Raw genomic sequence first — 24997 nt, forward strand, 5'->3', positions numbered from 1 at the left:
AAAAAACATTTTAACTCACCCGGCGTCCAGCGATGTCCTCTGCAGCCCGTTCTGCCGGCTGCTTCTGAGCCGGCTCATTATTGTCGCGCATATTCATTATGCATGACACAGCCGACCCGGAAGCAGCTGCTGCGGGGGTCACCGCCGGCCGGATGCTGCACCGCGGGAGCGATCAGCACCATGGACAGTGGGAGCGCGCACAGGTGAGTAGTTTTCTAAGTGCAATCACGGGCCACGGAGAACGGAGCCCGGATTGCACTTAGACAACCCATGTGTGCCGTGAATCACGGCACATGCAGGGACATGTGCGTGTTTTACACGCCAGTGAAAAACGTCACTGTTTTTCACTGACGTGTGAAACGGGCCTTAGTGGGAGGAGGAAAATACAGGTTTCTCCACTAGAGTTTCAAGTTACAAGGGGGGTTCGTCCTATCTATTGTTTTGTCATAAAAAGGCCAAAAGAAGAAGAAGAAGAAAAAAAAAAAAAAAGGGTTTCCACATTTAATTCATTGTAAATTATAGTGGAAAAAGTAATTGCAAATAGTTTATTTTACTAATTTAATCCCAAATGAATAAAAATTAACTGTGGACATGTTTAGATTTATTGACAGATATTCGAGCATAGAAGTCTGTTATCCAGAGGTTGAGTTACGTTATTATTGTTGTTAATAATAATAATAATAATAATTCATAATAATAATCTTTATTAATAATATATTTATTAATAATTACAATAATTTGGTTTAAAAGTATGTGGATGATTTATGGCATTCTGTGTTTGATATATAATGTATTGAATCATCTGTTTTCTTTTTATAGAAATAAAGATTGTAATGCAGATTTCTGTGGTTCAAGCGAAGGTTGAATAGTCATTGAAATGGATTTCCATTATGAAATTATACAAAACAAAATTTATGGTGTTCCTGGTTATGTACAATCTATACAATGAGACTTTTATGCCTAAACGTAGCCCTCCGGGGGCCAAACACTTTTTTTTTAATCTAATTATGTTTTGGATAATAGATTCAAAAAGGGGGGGGGGGATGATGGGGAAAGTCACACCTATTATTTAAGGTTTTAATTTGTTCATCAAATTGAGTTTTTCTATTAAGTTTTCTTTATATTTTTATCTGTAAGGAGGATACAGCAGACACACATATATCTCATGATTGCTCTGATGTAACAAGAATTGTCAGGTTTCGAACATGTCTCAGATGAACACATTGCTAATGCAGATTTTGAGTTTTTTCGTAGATGGATCCAGATACCAAGATACTGGTTGATTCTGCACTGGATATGCTAAGGTTACACAAAATGAGGTAATAAGGCCGAACCACTCGCTCCTCTCCCATCGGAATAGGAGAACGAGATGAAGATTTGCGATCACTGTGGTTCGTAAAGCGGAGGGGGGTAAGATAGGAAAATGTGGATATAGGCAGCAGATCTTTTCTAGTGTGATGTGATAAACCTATAAGGCCGTAAAGTGCGTATGAGCCCAGGTGTTATCAAAGAAGCCGGTGACTGATGGAGCTGGAGGAGATGTTCGCACGAGTGCAAACAACAAAGAAGCAGTGATTGGGCCTAGAGTTGACAGTCCTTTACCAATGCAGACCAGTACCTCAGTGGCTCCTGTCACGTCCGTGACATTAGTCACTCCTTGTGTTCTTAAATCCCTACAGGAACAAGCGATTCAGCAAGGAACGGAGTGTGAGACGCAGGGAGCCAGCTGACTGAGGAAGGTCTGTGGATAAAGGGCGGTAAGCGTTCTCTGCCATGAGCGCTCTACTCAATAGTGGCCCAGGTAACCAATAAGCATGTGACAAAGAGTGTGGTGGTGGACAAGATATGGGCAGCGCCACTGCATCAGTACCCAGGTGGCTAAACACACCCAGTCTTGTAAGATGTGTGCCTATTAAGGTAGAAAAACTGTAAAGACCTTGTATAAACACCCCCTCATCCGCTCTACTGCTCCGGTGATTGCAGATTAGTCATATACATCTACCTTGAGTAGGTTTATATGAGATTGTACGTGTTGTGTGAATTTCTTTTCAGGCCTGCTCTGAAACATATCCAGTATGGAAAACATTACTGCTGAAAAACTCATGATGCTGGTGGTATGTAAAGATGGAGTTCCTAAAAAGTGGTAAAAGTACATATTCTACAGCAGAAGTCATTATAGAGATCAGTATCTGGGGAGGCCCCTGATGAACCCCTGTCTGCCATTGTGATGAGGATAGAAACGCGTTGGGCTTCTTTCAAGCTAAGCGGCTGACAAATATGCGTTTATTTTATTAGCCTGAGTGTGAATTGGACAGTGGAGGGTCTGTGATTGGACGAGATCTCCTCATGACTTTACCTGGTCTTATTATTATTATTATTATTATTATATTTATACAGTGGCTACATGTTATACATGTGAAATATTCAATCTGTTTTAGGGTTTGGTCCTTGATTTTGCTGTATCATATTGATTTAAGCTACCAAACAGCTATGTAAAATACAGAGTGTGAATATTTAATCTTTGGGAATGAATTGGATATATAATTGCATATTGACGCCTCTTTATCCCCAGTATCTCACGGTTTCTATATTCCCTCATTGACATTAGCAGCATGTATTAGCTTAGCAGTGTAGGGATAGGGAAGGTGAGCCGTCGGTGAGCGCTGGCGCCAGTTCGGCTTATAGGGTGCCGACCTCCGCTGCGAGGTAGGGAGAGTTTAGGGCTATTACCCCAATCCCTGCCCCCTCCTTTATTGGAATATTTAATTGTGTCTATAGTTACTCACATGGGGGTATGTTGTTTGGAATTTTAATGATTATGATAACATAAAAATGTAACGATCAACAAGATAATGGTGGACGCTGGCAAATCATGTAACAAATGTTCATTTTCCTTATCCTTAATAATTCGATCTTTACATAAGGTATTTTTGGTTTAGTACCTAGAATGTGATTATATTTCTTAGATACTTCAGATACAGTGTGATATCCTCACGTGATGTACGAGCCTTATACAACTGCCTGTATAGTGTGTTAAACATGTGTATCCTCCAATTACAGATCCTAAATCAGTGTCAGGAGCACGTGGTCTCCAGCCAGGAGACTGGGTGATCCTAAAAAGACAAGTGACAGTAAGAAGCTTATTCTTACAATTGCCTTACTCTTTCTAATCGATTAATCTCAAAATCTGGGTGAGCTCTGCAGCATTAAATACGTCTGTTCTAAGGACTGGGACATTACCTGTGCCTCTGTGAACTGTGTGTGTGGGATGTGATCAACTCTCTGATCAACAGTCTGTACTAGTGGGGGCAGAGGCTTAGCATTGCTTGTTTAGCGGATAGCAAAATGAAAAAAGGTTGCAGTTAAAGCATTGGAGCTGATGTGTTAGAGGACCACGGTAGGGTCAAAAGGTTAATAAAGTATTTAGGGGGGACTGTTGAGGAGAGCTATAAAATGAAATACTTAATTAACCTCTGGACATAGAGCATTGTGAGAAGTGTGTTCAATTAAATCAATTCTCTATACATAAGTAAGTCACTCTTCAGAGGAACCCAAAATGGCCCCCGATGACATCACAGACACTACCATCAGCATGGATCCACCAGATGACGTCCCTCCCATCACCATCACCATGGATCCATCCAATGATGTCATAGACCCACCTACAATGACGCCCACCAATCAGCTCCTGGACTAACACATTGTTCGACCCACTGACCAATGAACACATCTGGACATGCCCTTTTGCAAGGTTATATCAGAGCAAGCTCAGTTGTAATAAAGGCAGAGCCCGGGCTGACTTTTGTCGAGGAAAGATGAATATCCGACTGTGTCTGATCTCATTTTTAATGCATGCACTCGATCCACACCAATTGGACCAGGCAGTAGGCAACTAGTGATCTCTGATTAAGAGTTCACCCTAACATTATCACACACAGCGATGTGTGCTTCACAGCAGGAGAGCAACAACTAAAAAATGGTCCAGGACATTCAGCAACAACCAGCGACCTCACAGCAGGGGCCAGGTTGTTGCTGGATGTCACACACAGCAACATCACTACCAACATCGCTGCTGCTACGTCACAAAAGTCGTTCCTTAGCAGCGATGTTGCTAGCGATGTTGCTTAGTGTGACGTGGCCTTAACACGAACTGAGAGTAAAAAGTGTGAACAGGCTAGAACAAAGATAAAACAATTTAAACAAGCCCGGGCATGTCAGAGCCCGCTCATTCAGCTTGCAAAATGTTGATGCTGGTTTCATTAGCTCCCTCTGAAAATTGTTTTCTTTGAAAGTTATATATTTTTTTGGCATTATATATTTTCAATGCATTGATGTGAATTAATTAATAGTAATTTTGACTTTCAAAACCCTAAAAAAAAAAGAAAAAAAAATTATGAAAAATTTACTAACTTTGAAGAGAATTTTGCATTTTGTGGCAAATCCTGACATCCAGGATTTTTTCAATATTTTTTTCATTTTCAGCACACCAAAATACATGGAAATATTAGATGAAAATAATCAAACAGCTTTTTAGTCGCAGACGGGATTACAATGACTGGACAACGATCTACGATATGGTGAGTATTTTTAATCGTTAACGGTCGTTCGTGCGTTTCACACGCAACGACGTCGCTAACGAGGCCAGATGTGCGTCACGAATTCCGTGACACCAATGACAACTCGTTAGCAATGTCGTTGCGTGTAAAGCCCGCTATAGACACTGTTGGAAAGTTAGCTGCCACCAACTAGAGATAGATGTTTATTTAGAGATAAATAGAGATAGATGTGACTATGTAGCACTTATCTAAACATTGATGTTACCATTCTCACAAGTAAGTTCTGAAATTATTCACTAGCTGTGGCTTCGACAACTTTAAGCACTTGCATGTGAAATATGGGCATCTAGATCAATTCATTTTCCCAAGGGGCCATATGAAAGACCGTGACTATTGTGGAGGGCTGATACAACCTGAAAAATCTAATCCTTCTCATTATTATTGTTTTATATTTATTTTTCTCACTTAACCTTTAGCATAATTACTGTTAATACATGTAAAGTGTTCTTCCCTGGAGCAGCAAATATAAACATATAAATTACTGCTTTATATAATTGAGCAAATTATTCTACTCCTGTTATTCAGCCTTGTACCCTAATCAACAGCTAACAAACACAATATGATGCCCCAACAGATCCCACATACCGTAGTATGATGTCTCCACACAGCTCCTCAAACAGTATGATGTCCCAACACAGTATGATGTCCCCACAAACCCACACACTGTATAATGTACCTTCACACAATATAATGTCCCCACTAAACCCCTCACAATGTATAATTTCCTTTCACATAGTATCATCTCCCTACAAAGCCCCCCACATTGTATGATGTGGCCACGGAGCCCCCACACAGTAAATTCCCATACAGACCCCCTACACAAGCGTGTCTACACAAAGCTCCCTATATAATATTATACTATGTCTCCATACAACTTCCCACATAGTATGATCTCCCAAAAAGCCCCCTTCACTGTATATTTTCCCTACAAACCCTCTCACACAGTGCAAGGTTATCATATAGTCATCCATGCAGTATGATATCACCACGAAGACTCCCACACAGTATGATGTTTTCACAGAACCCCCACACTGGATGTATGTCCTTCACAAAGTATGTTCCCACAGAGCCTCCTCCAACACACAGTATGATGTCCTTACACAGCCCACTTACATAGTATAATATGCCCACACAGCCCCCCATGCAGCATGATATCACCAAACTGGAAACGGAAAAGGACAATGTACAGCCATACCAAATTGAACCTTGTACAGACTAAAGACCCAAGCAACACCACTAATAGCACCACTTTAGACCAGGCTCCTTAAATGGCCATCACAGTGTTTGTTGTGCCTCCTGAGGTAGGGATATAAGGCTGCAAAGCACTGCCTACAAGGGGAGATGAAGGAGTGAAGTAACAAACAGGCTGTATGAGCTAAACTGAAACAGATACAAATAAGGTGAAAGGATAAAGGGACAGGAAGGAAAACATGCAGACAGTAGCAGACTCAACTGGTATTTTCTTCCAAGGAAAATTACAAATATAAAGAGCTGGAGATTACAGGAATAGGTCCACATAGAACTGTAACCAGCAGGGAAATGCAGTGATGGGAGAACATACATACAGTGGGGGAAATCACAGAAAAGGGGGGAGCCAGCACTGCTTGAGAATGCCATGCAAACAATTAAAAGTGAAAATTCACATATTATTCCAACTGTACTATAATGCAAAATTAGATTTTTAGCAAATAATTGATCAATTTTTTGAGCCACCCCTGCCACGTCATGGCAAATTTCAATAGGAGAGTCCTACTCTATATCTAATATTTACATTGTGCCATGCGGCCTCCTAAATTCATTAAAAGCAGAACCATATTAAAGTAACACATAATTAATATTAATATTAAATATAGAGTAGGACCCCCCTATTGAGATTTGCTGTGACGTGGCAGGGGTGGCTCAAAAAATTGATCAATTATTTGCTAAAAATCTCATTTTGCATTTTAGTACAGTTGGAATAATATGTGAATTTTCACTTTTAATTGTTTGCATGCCATTCACAAGCAGTGCTGGCTCCCTCCTTTTTAGTGGGGAAAATAAGTATTTGATACACTGCCGATTTTGCATGTTTTCCCACCTACAAAAAACTGAGACGTCTGTAAGTTTTATTGTAGGTACACTTCACCTGTGAGACTGAATTAAAAAAAATCTAGAAAATTACATTGTATGATTTTGAAATAATTTCATTTGCATTTTATTGCATGAAAAAGTTTGGTTTGGGACCCAGACTTGACCTAATCCCCAAGTGTAAGTCACTAATTGTGCATTTCTGGTCTCTGCCCACATGCAGCCAGCCATAAACAGATCCCTTCCAGGAAAGGGTGGGTGGGGTTTTTCTATTTTTAGATTTTTTTTGTGCACACTACATCCAATCATGCTGTTGTTACCCCCCAATGCGAGCCGTTCAAACACTGCATGTGGCTCGCACTGGGCTGACCAGTTAGTGTAACCATGCACAACGATGCTTGAGCGAGTGGTGTTCATACGTAATGCTCCCAGACTCTATTTTTATGTAAAGTCTGTGTTTGGTATGAACACTGAACCTCAGGTTCGCTCATCTCTAAACTTAATATTTGGTACAGAAACCTTTGTTTGCATTTACAGAGGTCAGACATTTCCTATAGTTCTTGAACAGGTGTGCACACACTGCAGCAGGGATTTTGACCCACTCCTCCATACAAATCTTCTCCAGAGCTTTCAGATTTGGGGGCTGTAACATTAAGTTTCAGCTCCCTCCAAAGATTTTCTATTGGGTTCAGGTCTGGAGACTGGCTAGGCAACTTCAGGACCTTGAAATGCTTCTTGTGTAGCCACTCCTTGGTTGCCCTCGCTGTGAGTTTTGGGTCATTGTCATGCTGGAAGACCCAGCCATGACCATCTTCAATGCTCTTACTGAGGGAAGGACGGCGTTGGCCAAAATCTAACAATATGTGATCCATCTATCCTCCCTTCTATGTCATGCAGTCTTCCTGATCCCTTTGCAGAAAAGCACCCCCAAAGTATGATGTTTCCACCCCTATGCTTCAAGGTTGGGATGGTGTTCTTGAGGTTGTACCCATCTTTCTTCTTCCTATAAAAATGGCGAGTGGAGTTGATACCAAAAAGTTCTATTTTGGTCTAAACTGACCACATGACCTTCTCCCATGCCACTTCTGGATTATCCAGATAGTCATTGGCAAACTTCAAAAGGACTTGGACATGTGCTGGTGTGAACAGGAGGACCTTGTGTGCTCTGCAGGATTTTAAACCATGACGGCATAGTGTGTTACGAACGGTAATCTTTGAGACTGTAGTCCCAGCTCTCTTCAAGTCATTGACCAGGTCCTCGCGTGTAGTTCTGGGCTGATCCCTGACCTTTTTCATAATCATCCTTACCCCATGAAGTGAGATCTTGCATGGAGCGCCACATCGAGTAAGATTGACATTCATCTTGTGTTTCTTCCATTTTCTAATAATTGCTCCAACAGTTGTTGCCTTATCATCAAGCTGCTTGCCTATTGTCCTGTAGCCCATCCAAACCTTGTGCAGGTCTACAATTTTGTCCCTGGTGTCCTTACACAGCTTTCATTTTGGCCATGGTGGAAAAGTTTGAGTGGCATTGATTGATTGATTAAGTTTGTGGACAGGTGTCTTATACAGATAACGAGTTCAAACAGGTGCAATTAATACAGGTAATGAGTGCAGAGTAGGAGGGATTCTTAAAGAAAACATAACAGGTCAGTGAGAGACAGAATTCTTGCTGGTTGGTAAGTGATCAAATACTTATTCATGCAATAAAATGCAAATGATTTCAAAATCATACAATGTGATTTTCTGGATTTTTTTATTCTGTCTGTTGTGTCCCATGAATGGGAACGTGTTGTATATAATTCTTGCATTGCATATTTTTCCTCCTATCAGGAAATTCTTTTATTGTTATTAGGTAGATTAGACTGTATGAAGTTTGTCCCTATGTACCTACCTTAGTTGGCTTCTGTATAGAAAGCTCCTCCCTTCTCCTTCAGTTTAGTCTAGAGAGGAACCATTGCTGAAGAGACATGTCTGCAACCCTGTACAGATTAATCTTTTTCACCTGATTTACTTTGTACTTAATACAAGATTCTAGAATAAAACTACAGCGTTTCTCCTTGTCTTCCTACAAGTCAACGTTGGGCTGAGTTAAAGCTATCTGTGGATGCTGGTAGAGTGAGTAAAATCATACAGTTATCTAAGGAACTGATAATTAGAGCTGTTGGATTCATTGCTACTAGGAAGAGACAGAATACTGTCTTTCACAGTTGAGGTGTACCTACCATAAAAATGACAGAGCTCTCCATTCTTTGCAAGTGGGTAAACAAAATCGCAGTGTATAAGTGCTTATTTTCACCACTGTATATCCCCATTCAGGCTGTGATAGAACAAATCAAAACAGGATGAAAAAAAGCACAGGAGGATTAAGAACAGAAAGGACAAAAGTAAGGTAATATTAACCATCAGCTTTAGCACCTAGAGAAAAAGGATCACAGCCCAGCAGATAGGGGAACCGCCAAGGAAGCAAGATGTCACCAGATCGATTCCCGAAAGCAAGGCAAGACACATGCCCCTTTAGGGCACAGCGTTATGTCCTGACACATGCCACTTAGGGCACCGTATGATGTCCCCACATATGCCCCTTATGGCGCAGGATGAAATCCTATAATCTCCCACATTGTACTGTTAATTATAAAAAAAAAACAGCTAGTCACCTCAACCCTTTCCCCCCTTTTCTGGTCTGCACTATGTACTGAGGCACATTTGATGAGATGTAATGAGATTATGTCACCTGCTGTGCTCTCAGATGCAGAGACTTAAGGTGGTGTCACACAAAGCGACGGCGACAACGACGTCGCTGCTAAGTCACCATTTTCTGTGACGTAGCAGTGACGTCCCATCGCTGTCGCTGTGTGTGACATCCAGCAACGAGCTGGCCCCTGCTGTGAGGTCACTGCTCGTTGCTGAATGTCCTGCTTAATTTTTTGCTCGTTGCTCTCCCACTGTGATGCAAACATCGCTGTGTGTGACAGCGAGAGAGTGACGAACTGAAGCGAGCAGGGAGCAGGGAGCCAGCTTCTGGCAGCCTGCGGTAAGCTGTAACTAAAGTAAATATCAGGTAACCAAGGGAAGCCCTTTCCTTGGTTACCCGATATTTACATTAGTTACTAGCACCGCCGATCTCACGCTGCCAGTGCCGGCTCCCTGCACACGTAGTCGGACTACACATCGGGTAAATAAGCAAAGGTTTACTTATTAACCCGATGTGTACTCTGGCTAGGAGTGCAGTGAGCCAGCACTAAGCGGTGCACGCTTCTAACCAAGGTAAATATCGGGTAATGGTTACCCGATATTTACCTTAGTTACCAAGCGCAGCATTGCTTCCACGCGTCGCTGCTGGCTAGGGGCTGGTCACTGGTCGCTGGTGAGATCTGCCTGTTTGACAGCCCACCAGCGACCATGTAACGACGCAGCAGCGATCCTGATAAGGTCAGGTCGCCCGTCGTGATCGCTGCTGCGTCGCTATGTGTGAACCCAGTTTTAGTGATGGAAAAGGGAGCTGATAGCTGTTCCCTTATTGTATTCAATGATATTTGCATCTTAAGGTTGTAGATAACAGTGAAATTGAAATCCTGAGCAGTGGGCGGCCACTGAATCCAGCTCTCCATCTGTAAGCCTCACTGGAACATCCAAAGGGCCACAATTGGCCTACAGGCTGAACTTTGCCAAAGTTTGAACTGGATGTATCAACAGCTCAGATGGAGGAAGCAGACTACCCAACCTTATGGAACAGAATATTGAAAAGAGTGGATCATTGAAATCACCTATCCACTGTTGCATCACCAATTTCAAACGGCATCTCGAAGTGATAGCTGTAAAAGAATTGTAATTCAAAGGCTTCATGAAAGCTTGATAAAAGGGTTATCAACGATCTCGCCCGACTCGGAGTAGTCATGGATTGCTCATGCTGGTAATACTTCCTGTGGTGTCAAGTCAACAGAGCAGCTCCTTTTCTTTTACTGTGCTCTGTCAATGGGGCGTCAGTGCCAATATCATGCTGAGTGACACCCTACTACCTAATTGCGTTGAGATGACTTTCAATCAGCATAACATCAGCAATGAGGCCCCATCCACAGCAAACTGGAAGAGAAAGAACTGCTCTCTTGATGTGAGGTTAAAGGATGTAGGCAGGAGAATCACCACTTGAATCAGGAGAGACTGTGGCAGGAAAGAATAGGAAGGTAGTTAGCAACTACCTGCAGGTTAGCTCTTAGCCCCATGGGAAAGAAAGTCTGGAATACCCCCTTTAAGCATAAAATAAACAAATGTTCTTTTGGCTGAATAAGTGCATAGTCCCACAGACACACTAAAATACCGTGTAAAGTCTTCCCAGAAAAGTGAAGGGTTTGAAAACAGAAGGAGGGGTCCCCATTACCATCCTAACACCTGTCCATGTTAAGCCTCTGTCACACTTCCGTGCCTCCGGTACGTGTATGCACAGTTTTCTCACGTACCGGAGACACGGGCACACGTTGACATATGTTTTCCTATAGTTTCGGGCACATGTAACGTGTGCCCGTGTGCTCCATACGCCGACATGTCAGTTTTTCTCCGGCATCACGGGTGTCACACAGAACGCAAACGTGTCACACGTAACACACACGTACCACACGGATGTGTTCCGTGTGACATGCACCAGAGAAGAGACGTGTCTTTTAAAAAAAAAAACTAAAAAAAAACCAAAGCTTTACTCACCTTCTCCAGCCCTCCTGTTTCTGCCGCTGCTGTCACTTGCTGCCGACCGCCGCTCATTATGCTCATTTAATATTCACTTGACTGCGGCCGGAAGCAGCAGCAGCGGGTAGTCGGCAGGACCGGAGACCAAAGTTTAGCACCACGGACAGCGACGCCAGGGACAGGTGAGCAGAAAGTTCCCGTTCTCCGTGTATTATCACGGATAACACACGGAAAACACACGTGTGCCATACACACAGCACACCGAGGACAAACCGCATCTTTGACACGTCCGTGAAACACGTGCGTGATTTTCACGGGCGTGTGACAGAGGCATTATAGTGTGAGGGTAAGGTGTCCACATACTTTTGGCCATATGGTATATATGCAGTAAAGCAGAACTCTACAAAACACTACAGGTTTCTGTAAGAATGATTGGATATAAAATTAATAAACTGCAGGCTAATTTATATTATCAGACATTATTGTAATATCCTACCTGTAACAATTGTTGTTGAATGGATTATAACTTGCCAGTGCTAGAAGAACACCAAATCCAGGCCCCAATGAGAAAAAAATCTGGGCTGCTGCATCTATCCACACCTTGTGAAAGAAACGACAACACAGTCTTTACCAACAGAATACATACAGCAAAGCATGATTTATGAATTAGAGACAGTCATGTGTGAACTGCACTTTATCACAAACAGATTGTTAGCTATTTGTATATTGCTTACATATTTCCTTTGCTATTGAATGATGTTGTTTGAAGACTATTCACAGCTTCATACAGATTTTTTTTATTATTATTCATTTGCTTCCTAAATGCAAAGTTAAGCAACTTTCAAAATGGCCTTAAAAAATTCTAACATTTTGCTGCTGCAGGGAGAAAAACATGCTATAAAAAAAGAAGCATGAGAAGAGAAAAGAAGTGCAGGATAGAAGCTCTGCTGATGTATGAACTAATGAAAACAGGAGTATCTTGGATATACACAGTGCTTATATCCAGCATGTATTACTATGAGGGGTAGTCACACAATATACAAATATGAAACTTGAATCAGGCTTTAAACTTCATATGGGCAAGATCAAGGACTCTGGTGTGTTTAATCAATCATCAGGGGTAGTCAAAGAGTTGATGTACTACTGCTCAGTCATTAAAGAGGTTTTTCCAGGAACAAAGTTATTTTTTAAGTTTATTTTAATCCCTAGATCTTGGGATAATAAGAATAATAAGTTTCACAATTGGATGCATTTACATTTTCTTTTTCCTGTGCTGAGATAATCTTATACAAGTGCATCTCAATAAATTAGAATATCATCAATAAGTTAATTTATTTCAGTAATTCTATACAAAAAGGTAAATGCATATATTATATAGAGTTATTACAAACAGAGTGATCTATTTTAAGTGTTTATTTCTGTTAATGTTGTTGATTATGGCTTACAGCCAATGAAGACCCAAAAGTTATCTCAGAAAATTAGAATAATTACTACAAAACACCTGCAAAGGCTTCCTAAGCGTTTAAAATGGTCCCTTAGTCTGGGTCAGTAGGCTACACAATCATGTGTAAGACTGCTGACTTGACAGATGTCAAGAAGGCAGTCACTGACACACTCCACAAGGAGGGTAAGCCACAAAAGGTCACTCATAAAGTAGTGTCAGTGACTGAGAAAGTCTTTAACAGAAATAAACACTTGAAATAGATCACTCTGTTTGTAATGACTGTATATAATATTTGTGTTTCCTTTATATTGAATTACTGAAAAATATTAACTTTTTGATGATATTCTAATTTATTGAGATGCACTTGTATATGTGTACCTGCCATCTGCTGTGTAATGGCCGTGTCTGACCATACAAGGACATGGTCTGATCATACCACATCTCCTGGCTGGGGAGGATGCAAAAGAGAGTATACAAACATTACAGCACAGGATCACAGCTGAATCTTTTTGTGAGGTAAAATATTTTCCTGCCTGTTTTTTAAAAAATGTTTTACCTCAAAGAAAGAATCATTTGTAATCCCATGCTGTAATGGCTGTATACTTTTTTTACGGTATGAAAGAGAGACTTGGCACTCAGATTGCTGAACAAAAGCTGTGAGTTTTTTTTATTTTTAAATCCTTACAAAGTGAACAGAGCACAGACGTTTCGGTCCTAATACCTCAAATTTCATCAATGTGCATGCTGGAGTTCACCTCAGGCTCCTTATCAGTATCTATGAAACTAAGCCACAAGTGAACTCCAGCATGCAGATTGATGAAGGTCCAAGGTATTAGGACCAAAACGTCTGTGCTCTGTTGACTTTGTAAGGATTTCAAAATAAAAACTCACAGCTTTTGTTCAGCAATCTGAGTGCCAAGTCTCTCTTTCATACCGTAAATAGTATACAGCCATTACAGCATGGGATTACAAATGATTCTTTCTTTGAGGTAGAACATTTTTTAACACCAGGCAGGGAGATGTTTTATCTCACAAAAAGATTCAGCATGAGTGCTAAAATATTAAAAAAACTGCCCTCTGTTAAAGGGGTATTTCCATCTCCAAGATACTATCCCAATATGTAGTAGGTGTAATAATAATATTATCAAATACCTCCAATTAGAAATGTAGTATAGGTCTCCTGATTAGATATGTCTCTTACCCGATGTGCAGGGCATTGCAGCTTAGGTATCCATGGTTACGACCATGAGCAACTAACTGTCACTATATGAGTGGTCGTAACCATGGATACCTAAGCTGCAATGCCCTGCACATGTGGTTAGAGTTATCATGGCTATATCAGGAGAACTATACTACATTTCTAATTGGAGGTAATTGCTATTATTACTGTTATGATGCTTACTACATATTGGAATAGGATCTTGGAGATGGGAATATCCCTTTAAGTCACCCATCACTCCAGTACTGATGATCATGTGGTTCCGCAGCAAACAATCACAGGCTGACTGCAACAATCAGGTGCTTTATATACTTGTATTGACTGCTCTGATAGGGAACCATTTGGACTGGAGTGATGAAGGATTTAATAGACATGCTTATTTGCATGGGAAAACTACAAAACTATGGAGAAAATCTATACAATTTTTATACATATACACACACACTTTATGTAAATATACTATATGCTATTTATAAATCAGATGGGAGCTGGATGTTACTTAACATGATCATTTGAAAGTATAAGCTTAATTGAATTTCACATTTTTTAGAGAGCTCCTTGGTCTGTAATTACAGGCAGGAAGTCTATTGTAATCTGTGATTTGCAAAACAGAAGAAAAAACATTAATACAATATTGAGAAAAAATGAGATGTGTAATTGAATGAAACATTTACATTTCCAAGGGCTTCTTCTGTCTCTACAAGGGATATTACTATGCAATATTTACTATTCACTTCTCTGATCTAATCAGCTCTACAAATACAAGCATGTCTGATGTTACACCAGCTGCCATACATAATCAAACATAGGGCTCAATGAATGGGAATCTTATTAGCTTTTCACTTTTCATGACCATCTTATTACATAGATATAAAAAAAATTGTTCACCTTGCTCTCTGCTCACATTCCTGGAATCACAGCTTTCCTACATAATTTGTGTGTCCATCTAAGATAATATTACAGTGCCTTGAAAAAGTATACATACCCTATGAACTTTGTACATTTTTTGGACTTTATACCCACATACATAAATACATTTTATTGGAATTTTATGTGACACACCAACACAAAGTAGCAAGTATTTGTGAATTGTAAAGGAAATGATACATGGTTCTCTTAATGTTTTAAATCTGAAAATTGTAATGTGCTTTTGTACCCCTAAATAAAATCACGAGTGACCAGTTGCCTCCAGAAGTCACCTAATTAGTAACCTGAGTCCACCTGGGTGTAATTTCTCAGTATAACTACAGCTGTTCTGTGAAGGCCTCAGAGGTTTGTTTGAAAACATTAGAGATCAAACAGCATGATGAAAATACAAGGAACACACAAATACTTACATTACATTATATTAGCATATCACAAAAAATCCCAATAAAATACATTTGTTTGTGAGTGTAATGTTAAATAATGTGGAAAAGTTCACGTAGTATGAATACATTTTCAAGGCACTGTATCTAGGGTTTTCTACCATGTTCAGAAATCCACACCAGACTATCTCTGTTAGAAAACACCTCACATGATAGGTGCTGCATAACCCCATAGATTGGGAATCACTCATCCAGGCTAAAGAAAGGTGTACAATAATTTTAAAAGGAGATCATTTGCATTTGATAGCTAGGTTTGGTTTAGGCATTGATTATAATGGTGGACTGACATCAAACTGGTGTAGATTCAGCCATGAACACCAATTGTAATCAAAATAAAAAACAAGATTAAACGATTTCCAAACAAGTCAATTCAACATAAACAGGTTGTACTGCAGATAATTTTTTTTAAAGCTATAAGTTTCCTAATAAAATAAGCAATATTCACACCCACCGATCCTCCATCGGTCGAATTTCAATGCTCCCTTAGTTTCCGCCAGTCTTTATTAACTGGTCACATCTTAGCAAACAGGAAATTCCAGTAAATGCCCACCTAGCTAATCAATAACAGAGATGATTCACCTCAACAAGTGAGACATTTTCTACATGTCGAGAGAGACAAGAAGCATGGAGCAGAGGAGGGCTACGGTATTGAAGAAGGAGTGAAAGAGAATGGGTGTGGTTAATGTAAGGTTTTATTTACTTCATCTGAGAACAGAATGATGTAGGCAAAGAGATTCTGAACCTAACCATGTTTAACTTAGATTACTGGGTGCAGTACATTATCTAAGAATTGAGCTTACTGAGCTGGGAGAGCTTTCCCTCCCACACCAAGCTCTCAATAGTGAGTGACACCTCATAGTCAATGCACAATCAGAGGAGGGGGCGTGCTTGACAATGGCAGGAGCCAGCCAGCTAAACCAATAATAAGGGTCCAGCTGCTAAAGGCCCCGTCACACTAAGCAACATCGCTAGCAACATCGCTGCTAACGAACAACTTTTGTGACGTTGCTAGCGATGTTGCTGTGTGTGACATCCAGCAACAACCCGGCCCCTGCTGTGAGGTCGTTGGTTGTTGCTGAATGTCCTGGGCCATTTTTTAGTTGTTGCTGTCCCGCTGTGAAGCACAGATCGCTGTGTGTGACAGCGAGACAGCAACAACTAAATGTGCAGGCAGCAGGAGCCGGCTTCTGCTGAGGCTGGTAACCAATGTAAACATCGGGTAACCAAGAAGCCCTGTCCTTGGTTACCCGATATTTACCTTTGTTACCAGCCTCCGCCGCTCTCCCTGTCAGTGCCGGCTCCTGCTCTGTGCACATGTAGCTGCAGCATACATCGGGTAATTAACCCGATGTGTGCTGTACTAGGAGAGCAGGGAGCCAGCACTCAGTGTGCGCTACTCCCTGCTCTCTGCACGTGTAGCTCCATGCAGTGGTAACCAAGGTAAATATCGGGTTGGTTACCCGATATTTACCTTAGTTACCAAGCGCAGCATCTTCCACGCGGCGCTGGGGGCTGGTCACTGGTTGCTGGTGAGCTCACCAGCAACCCGTGTAGCGACGCTCCAGCGATCCCTGCCAGGTCAGGTTGCTGGTGGGATCACTGGAGCGTCGCTGTGTGTGACATCTCACCAGCAACCTCCTAGCAACTTACCAGCGATCCCTATCGTTGTTGGGATCGCTGGTAAGTTGCTTAGTGTGACTGGACCTTTAAACGAACATAGCAAATAAACAAAAGATTGGACAGTAACAAAACAGGCATGCCTAAGCTTTTTGCGTTAACAATTACAGCATGCTGGCTTCAGCATATATAGCAAAAACTTGCTGACAGATTCCCTTTAAGAATTGATTGATTTTTTTTCTCTTTATGCCATTTTGAGCATAAAAGTGATTGCCAGACAACTTCCTATAACACACAATCTTTATATCAGCAATTATCTGAGGAATATTTTAATATAGGCATTAAGCATGGCATCATGGTAATGGTAGACCTAGCTGATGGACCATTTGCAGTTGGCAAAATATTCATATATACTTATGATATTCAATCATATTGCTAAGAAACAATTTAAGATAGCCTAGGATGAGGATGTGATTATGCTTGCAAACAGTATGTCAGCATTTGTACTGTAGTTATTACTTACTGCAGTGTCTGTCAACTTCTGCCAGTTGGGTCTCAGGTAGAAAATGATTCCTCTCCATGCTCCAGGCAGCGTAGCACCTCTGATCAGGAGTATGAAAAGGACCACATAGGGAAGAGTCGCTGTCACCCATACTACCTGGAAGGCAAAGCCGTGGGTGTAACTGTAGAACTGACATTTTACAGGACCATTTCTCTTTCTCTTCACAGAAGATTTTCTATGGCACAAACATCAAGACATCTTTTGAGTTCTCAATTGGTAGGTCACTGCCTACCTCTCAAACTTCACATCAACCCGTCCTAATAGTTTTCTTATTCATTTAAATATTTTAGTTTTATTTTCATTTTAATTACTGAAGATGTGGAAACATTTATGGTAAGATTTATAGAAGTGGTAGTTTATTTTCAACAATTAACAAAATACAAAGTGAATGAACAAAATAGAAATCTAAATCAAATCAATGTTTGGTGTGACTGCACCATTGTCTTCAAAACAGCATTAGTGTCCTAAGGATAAGTCATCAATGTTAAAGTCCAAGAAAAATCCTTTAATTTTTCTTGAAACAGTTGCAAAAAGTCAGGGATTTTGTAGGATTAATATCAGGTATATAAATAACCAGTTTTATCAAGCAGGTTATGATGATCATCACTTCACTAGGAGTCGCTAGATACACTAGTGGAGGAGATCTTCGGGGTAGTCGAATAAGCCAGGGGTCAGGAGCTGGTAGATGATGTCAGTAATAGAGGGAGAGCATTCAAAATCGAGTAGACAAGGGGTTAATGCCACGCATCAGCCAAATGAAGATGTAGAAATGTTGATGATAATTAATTCTCTTTTTATTCCATATTTTTATTCCATATTTTTATTCCATATTCTATTCCTTATTTTTAGATTTACAAGTAATAGAGGGAGAGAGAGAAGCAGAAATCAATGTGTGAGCCGAGTGTCTGTTAAGCAGGAAGTCGCATCAAGTACCAGGAAGAGAGCGGAGCCAGGGTCGAGGTACGAGCCAAGGTCGGAAATCAAGAGGACACGTCGGGTACATGGGAGAGAGCGGAGCCAGGGTCAGGAAACAAGCCGAAGGTCAGGCAGTCAGGTCAGAATAGTGGAGGAAACAAGAAGGGATATGAGGAACTAGATAAAGGGACAAGATCAGGTCAGTCATGGGAACCAGGGGCGTACACTGCTAAACAGGAACTATCACTGGCAGCATTCCAGGTGAAATAGCTCATTGATAAAGCAAAATAATCACTCGGAGAGAGGCTTCATGGAATAGGCCCCTCCCACATCACACAAGACTAGACCGGGAACATGAGTTCACCAGAGGAAAATATGAGGCCCAGTATAGGCTCTGCAGAAGAGCAGAGCACGGCTGATCAGAATCATGACACAAAGTAGTTATATAGTGCATAATCAATGTCTCTCACAGGCACAAATTTCAAAGCAGACTGGGTTTCAAGATGTCTTGTTGTAAATACTTTCATGCCCGAAAAAGACAAAAGTATTTTAGGATTGAAATCTCTATTGGCTAACCAGAAAAAAATATATTTGCGAGCTATCAGAGCACAGAGGCACATTCTCCAGGCTTCAATATTTCCCAGTGGTTCTGAGATTGCTTCTTAATGATACATTGTACCTCATGTTAGTGCTAAATTTTGGCGATATGATTTGTGTTTATTTATAAAAATAAAAAAAAGTTACAAAAAATGAGAAAATTTCACATTTTTATGACCTTAAACAGATAGACATGTGGCAAATTATTTTGTGTGAAATATGTACTGCACAGCATCATTTCTGAAACATATTTTTTTGTTGTTAGGAAGGTAGAAGGGTTACAAGTTTATCAGCAATTTCTTATTTTTCCAACAAAATTTATCAAACCAATTTTTTAGGGACCACATCTTTAAAAACTGCACCCCTCAAAGGTCTCAAGACCACGTTAAAGAAGTTTATTAACCCTTTCAGTGCTTCACAAAAATTAAAGCAACGTAGAAGGAAAAAATTAATATTTTACTTTTTCCAACAAAAATACTGCTTTAGCCCTATTTTTGCATTTTCACAAGGGTACAGTAGAAAATGGATTATTCAATTTGTTGTGCAATTTCTCCTACATACACCAATACTCCATATGTAGTGTTAAACTACTGTTCGTGTGCATGGCAGGGCTTAGAAGGGAAGGAGCCCTATTTGAATTTGAGTGCAAAATTTGCTGGAACACATAGCGAACACCAAGTCCCATTTGCAGAGCCCCTGATATGACTAAATAGAGGAAACCCCTCAAAAGTCACCCTATTTTGGAAATGAGACCCCTCAAATAATTTAGCTAGATGTGTGGTGAGCTACTTGAACCCACAGGTGCGTCACAGAAATTGTTGAGCAGTGAAAATGAAAAAGTTTTTTTGGCCACAAAAATTGCTTTAAACCCAATTTTTTCATTTTCATAAGGGTAACAGGAGACAGTGAACCATACTTTTTTGTGCAATTTTCCTGAGTATAGGGATAACCCATATGTTGTGGAAATCTACTGTTTGTGCACACGGCAGGTCTTGGAATGGATGGAGTGCTATTTGAATATTGGAGCGTAAAATTGGCAGGAATAGATAGCGGATGAAATGTTGCATTTGCAGAGCCCCTGATGTGCCTAAACAGTGGAAATCCCCCACAAGTGACCCCATTTTTGAAACTACACCCATCAAGGAATCTATCTAGATGTGTAAACCTACATTTAGGCCTGCGTGATTATATGGTGCATTAGAGAAAATACACAAAATTTCAAAAAGTATACAAATTTTATTAACATGATATTAACAGCACAGAATATCACATGATTAGAGACGGATGTCAATAAGGACACAGTTAAAAGTCATTCCCCTTAAAAACACAGAAAAACAATCCTGGGACAGTGTGGTATAAAGTTGGTATAATTGTAGTGGTCAAAAAATTGGATATATGCATACACCCTAAAGTACATCAAAGCTAATTTGCACAAAATCACCAGTCTAATGTGCTTCAGCAACCATAAGAAGGTGTATGATTATACCCCTAATACATCAGAAATACTAATACTGACACTCCAGCGGATGTAATAAACAACTGATACTCAGAGTTAATACAACATGCAGATGCAGGCATCCTATACATATAAAAGGCCATCATGGATTACAAAGATCAAGGCATGCATTACTGCAGTTGGGTTATTGGTTATTACCCATATAATGATTTACCAAACTTCAGGTCAATGCGTACCCAATGCGTACCCAAATGCGTACCATGCCAACCTACCACCCAAGGAAAGAGGGGGGAGGGGTAGGCAAGGGGTTTGACCAAAAAAGACTTGGTGATCTGCTGGAGGCAGATTAAGGATAATCACAGCACCTCCTGACGAAGCGAGTGTGAAACGCGCGTAGAGGTGCTGGGCAGTTGTGGTTCAACAGGTAGTGGTCTTTGATTATCCTTAATCTGCCTCCAGCAGATCACCAAATCTTTTTTGGTCAAACCCCTTGCCTACCCCTCCCCCCTCTTTCCTTGGGTGGTAGGTTGGCATGGTACGCATTTGGGGTACTATATACTTCTTGACCTGAAGTTTGGTAAATCATTATATGGGTAATAACCAATAACCCAACTGCAGTAATGCATGCCTTGATCTTTGTAATCCATGATGGCCTTTTATATGTATAGGATGCCTGCATCTGCATGTTGTATTAACTCTGAGTATCAGTTGTTTATTACATCCGCTGGAGTGTCAGTATTAGTATTTCTGATGTATTAGGGGTATAATCATACACCTTCTTATGGTTGCTGAAGCACATTAGACTGGTGATTTTGTGCAAATTAGCTTTGATGTACTTTAGGGTGTATGCATATATCCAATTTTTTGACCACTACAATTATACCAACTTTATACCACACTGTCCCAGGATTGTTTTTCTGTGTTTTTAAGGGGAATTACTTTTAACTGTGTCCTTTTTGACATCCGTCTCTAATCATGTGATATTCTGTGCTGTTAATATCATGTTAATAAAATTTGTATACTTTTTGAAATTTTGTGTATTTTCTCTAATGCACCATATAATCACGCAGGTCTAAATGTAGGTTTATATATATTTTGCTTGGTAGACATGCATATGTAAATATGGATCTCTATTTCCGCTTTTGGATTTATATCTATCTAGATGTGTGCTGAGCACCTTGTACCCATAAGTGCTTCACAGAATTATATAACTTTTAGCCGCAAAAATGAAAAACATTTTTAACGCAAAAATGTTGCTTTAAATCCAATTTTTCATTCTCACAAGGGTAACAGGAGAAAGTGGACCATACAATTTGTTGCACAATTTCTTCTGAGCACACAGATACCCTATATGTGGTGGAAAGCTACTGTTTAGGCGCAAGGCTCAGAAGGGAATGAGCGCTATTTGAATTATAGAGCATAATTTTGGCTGGAATAGATTGCAGACGCCATGTCACATTTGAAGATGCCCTGACATTCCAAAATAGCAGAAACACCAACAAGTGAACCCTTTCTGGAAACTACGCCTCTCCAGGAAATCATGTAGGGGTGCAGTGAGCAATCCTAACCCTCAGGTGATTCACAACATTTTATAACATTGGACTGAAAATAAAAAATACTATTTTTAAATTGTTGTTTTGTGCCCAAAGTTTTCATTTTCAAAAAAGGTAAAATAAGAAAATTGATCATACAATTTGTTACACAATTTCTTCTGAGTTTGCCAATATTTTACATGTACTTCAGAATTTGCTGGAATGGTTTGCAGGTTCTATCTCACATAGACAGAGCCTCTGAGATGCCAGAACAGCCACGATTCCCAGCATAAATGACCCCATTTTACAAAGTGCCCCCCTCCTCAATGAATTCATTTAGATGTGCAATAAGTATATTGCCACCACAGATGTGTCATAACATTTTATACTATTGAGTGGTGAAGAAAAAATAATTACATTTCTACCATTAAAATCTTATTTAAGCTCCAGATTTCCAATTATCACAAGGGAAATAGGTAAAAAAAGGCCCCATAGTGCATTGCACAATTTCTCCTGAACATAGCAATACCCCACATGTGATTGTACAGTATTGTTTGGCCACAGGCCAGGGCTCGGGAGCGGTATTTGACTTTTGGAGTACAGATTTTCCTAGAATAGCTTGCAGACTCCATTTGCAGAGCATCTAAGTGCCTTCTGCTGTGAGTATACTTTACACTTTTTTGATCAAAAATAGTGTTTACTAAGTACCCTATGTTTATTTATATGCACTATGCTTTTATTTAGTTACAGTAGGCTATATTGTCATGATTTACTCATGGCTCAGCTGCAGGTGAGCCTTTTTTTAGTTTCACATCTCTGTTAAATCTCCGTTAGGGGTTAATCCTTCCTGCCTCGTTCTGGAGGTCAGGCCACTACATTATGGCACTGCTTCTCTGGAACTACACCAGTGAAATTTCTGGCTCTGCTGCGTTTTGCTTGTGAGTGACCTGTTGTCTGCCCTGTCTCCTCCTGACCTCCGTGTTCACCTAACCTGTTGACTTCTGTTCTCTGTTCCCATCCTGATAATGTCTCTCCCGCTGTCTCCCTGTTCATTCCTCGTCACATTACTTTGAGTTCGTTCCTGTCCCCTTCCCATTCTTCCCCCCTTCTGAGTTCTGACTTCCTGGCTACCGACTCCTTGCTTCCACCTGACTACGTTTTGACTTTGCCCCTGTGAATTTACTAGACCTCATGTTATGATCCAGCGTTCTGACAATTCTACTGCCATCTGATGGGCTTGACTAGTATTACCTCAGCTAGGGAATACTCTGCTCATATGGTTTCTCCACTCTACCGCCCTCTAGTGGTTTACCTGCTAACTACTGTCTCAGGTAGTTTCAAGAACCAGTTCTCTGTGCTACATTACTGGGCTGTACTGCTTTAGGACATCCTAGAGTACAGCGTGACATATATATTCATATTATTCTTATTTTGGCTTTTTTTAATCTCCTGGCAAGTGTGAACATGCGCTTATACATGCATGTGTACCAACTCACGCTCCGGCTCATTTAATATAATTTGGATTGTACATTATAAGATGTTCTGTTGAACTCTTTCAAAGGAGCAACAAGAAACGGGCAACGCTGAGGACCGTAAACTCAGTGGAAACATGGTGCAGCAGATGAAAGACACATCATCCTTACTGTCCTTTGGCATCAGAAGATTTCAAGCAGTGGCATCATCTCAGAACTTGTAGCAACCAGTAGGATACTGCTAGACCCATCTATTGTTCGGAGAATTTTGCATAGAAGTGAACTTAAGTTGTGAATTGTAGTCAAAAAGCCATACCTTTGACATGGAACCAGGTTCAAGCAACTCAGCTAAGCACGAAAACATAGGAAACTGGGATGCAGAAAAATTAGCAGCAGGTGCTCTGGACCAGGGCCAGCTTTAGGTATTTGTGAATCCTGGGCGAAAGCGTCTTAGTGGGCCCCATGCACACACAAAAACACACATACACAGATGTATACACATACAGGAATAAGTACATATACCAACATAAAGAAAGGAAGGGCACCACCTGGTGGGATCTCCTGCTATACAGCCACAATGCAAATTTTTAGAGAGAGAAAGGTATACAGAAAAGGGATCACCACAACATCAGAGATTTAGAGAATCAGAAAAAACTTTATTACAAAAGAAGCAAGCCACAAGTCTCCATACTAGGAGTGAGGCACACATAGAAACATGATTAAAAACACTTAAAAATCCAAAGGCATTATACACCCAGCACGCCAGGTACCAATATAAATATAGCATAAATATACAGCATAAATATACACTGTATATTTATGCTGTATTTATATTGGTACCTGGCGTGCTGGGTGTATAATGCCTTTGGCTTTTTAAGTGTTTTTAATCATGTTTCTATGTGTGCCTCACTCCTAGTATGGAGACTTGTGGCTTGCTTCTTTTGTAATAAAGTTTTTTCTGATTCTCTAAATCTCAGATGTTGTGGTTATCCCTTTTTTGGTATACCTTTCTCTCTCTAAAAATTTGAATAAGTACATATACATAATTGAAGACAAATTCACAAAAATACCTAGAAACAGACATAAATATACACAATCATATACACTGACATACATCGATATACACATCATACATGCACACACACAGACACATTAGAGACATTTTTAATATAGGGAAGCCGGCAGCAAGCATCAGTCACCTCCCCCACTTGTCTCTTGTCCAGCTCCTCTCAGGCATATGGTTGTACAGGGTGCGCTGCTTCATGGCCGTCACTTTATCAGACATGGCGGCACACAGTGCACTTTGAGGCCATGTCTGTTATCATTGATGCTGCTGGGCCAGTACTGTGCCTTTTTTTCATTTTGTATGCCAGCCCGGTAGTGTCACTGCTAGCAGACAAAGCCACACAGTACACACTGAGACTGCTGTATATACATCACAGGAGACATGGGG

General features: G+C 40.4%; 1 protein-coding gene across 1 annotated transcript in view; it reads right to left on the reverse strand.

Annotated features, from left to right (window-relative positions):
- The window catches only part of LOC142248375 (sodium-dependent serotonin transporter-like), a 183063-nt gene that overhangs the window by 69111 nt on the left and 88955 nt on the right, over nucleotides 1-24997 (reverse strand). Inside the window, exons 5-6 of the mRNA XM_075320045.1 lie at nucleotides 17534-17668; nucleotides 11860-11963 (exon numbers count right to left, since the gene is read on the reverse strand). Coding sequence (XP_075176160.1) covers nucleotides 11860-11963; nucleotides 17534-17668 — 239 coding nt within the window. The remainder of the gene's footprint in view (nucleotides 1-11859; nucleotides 11964-17533; nucleotides 17669-24997) is intronic.

This window comes from Anomaloglossus baeobatrachus, chromosome 1, assembly GCF_048569485.1.
Source record: "Anomaloglossus baeobatrachus isolate aAnoBae1 chromosome 1, aAnoBae1.hap1, whole genome shotgun sequence".
NCBI lineage: Eukaryota > Metazoa > Chordata > Amphibia > Anura > Aromobatidae > Anomaloglossus > Anomaloglossus baeobatrachus.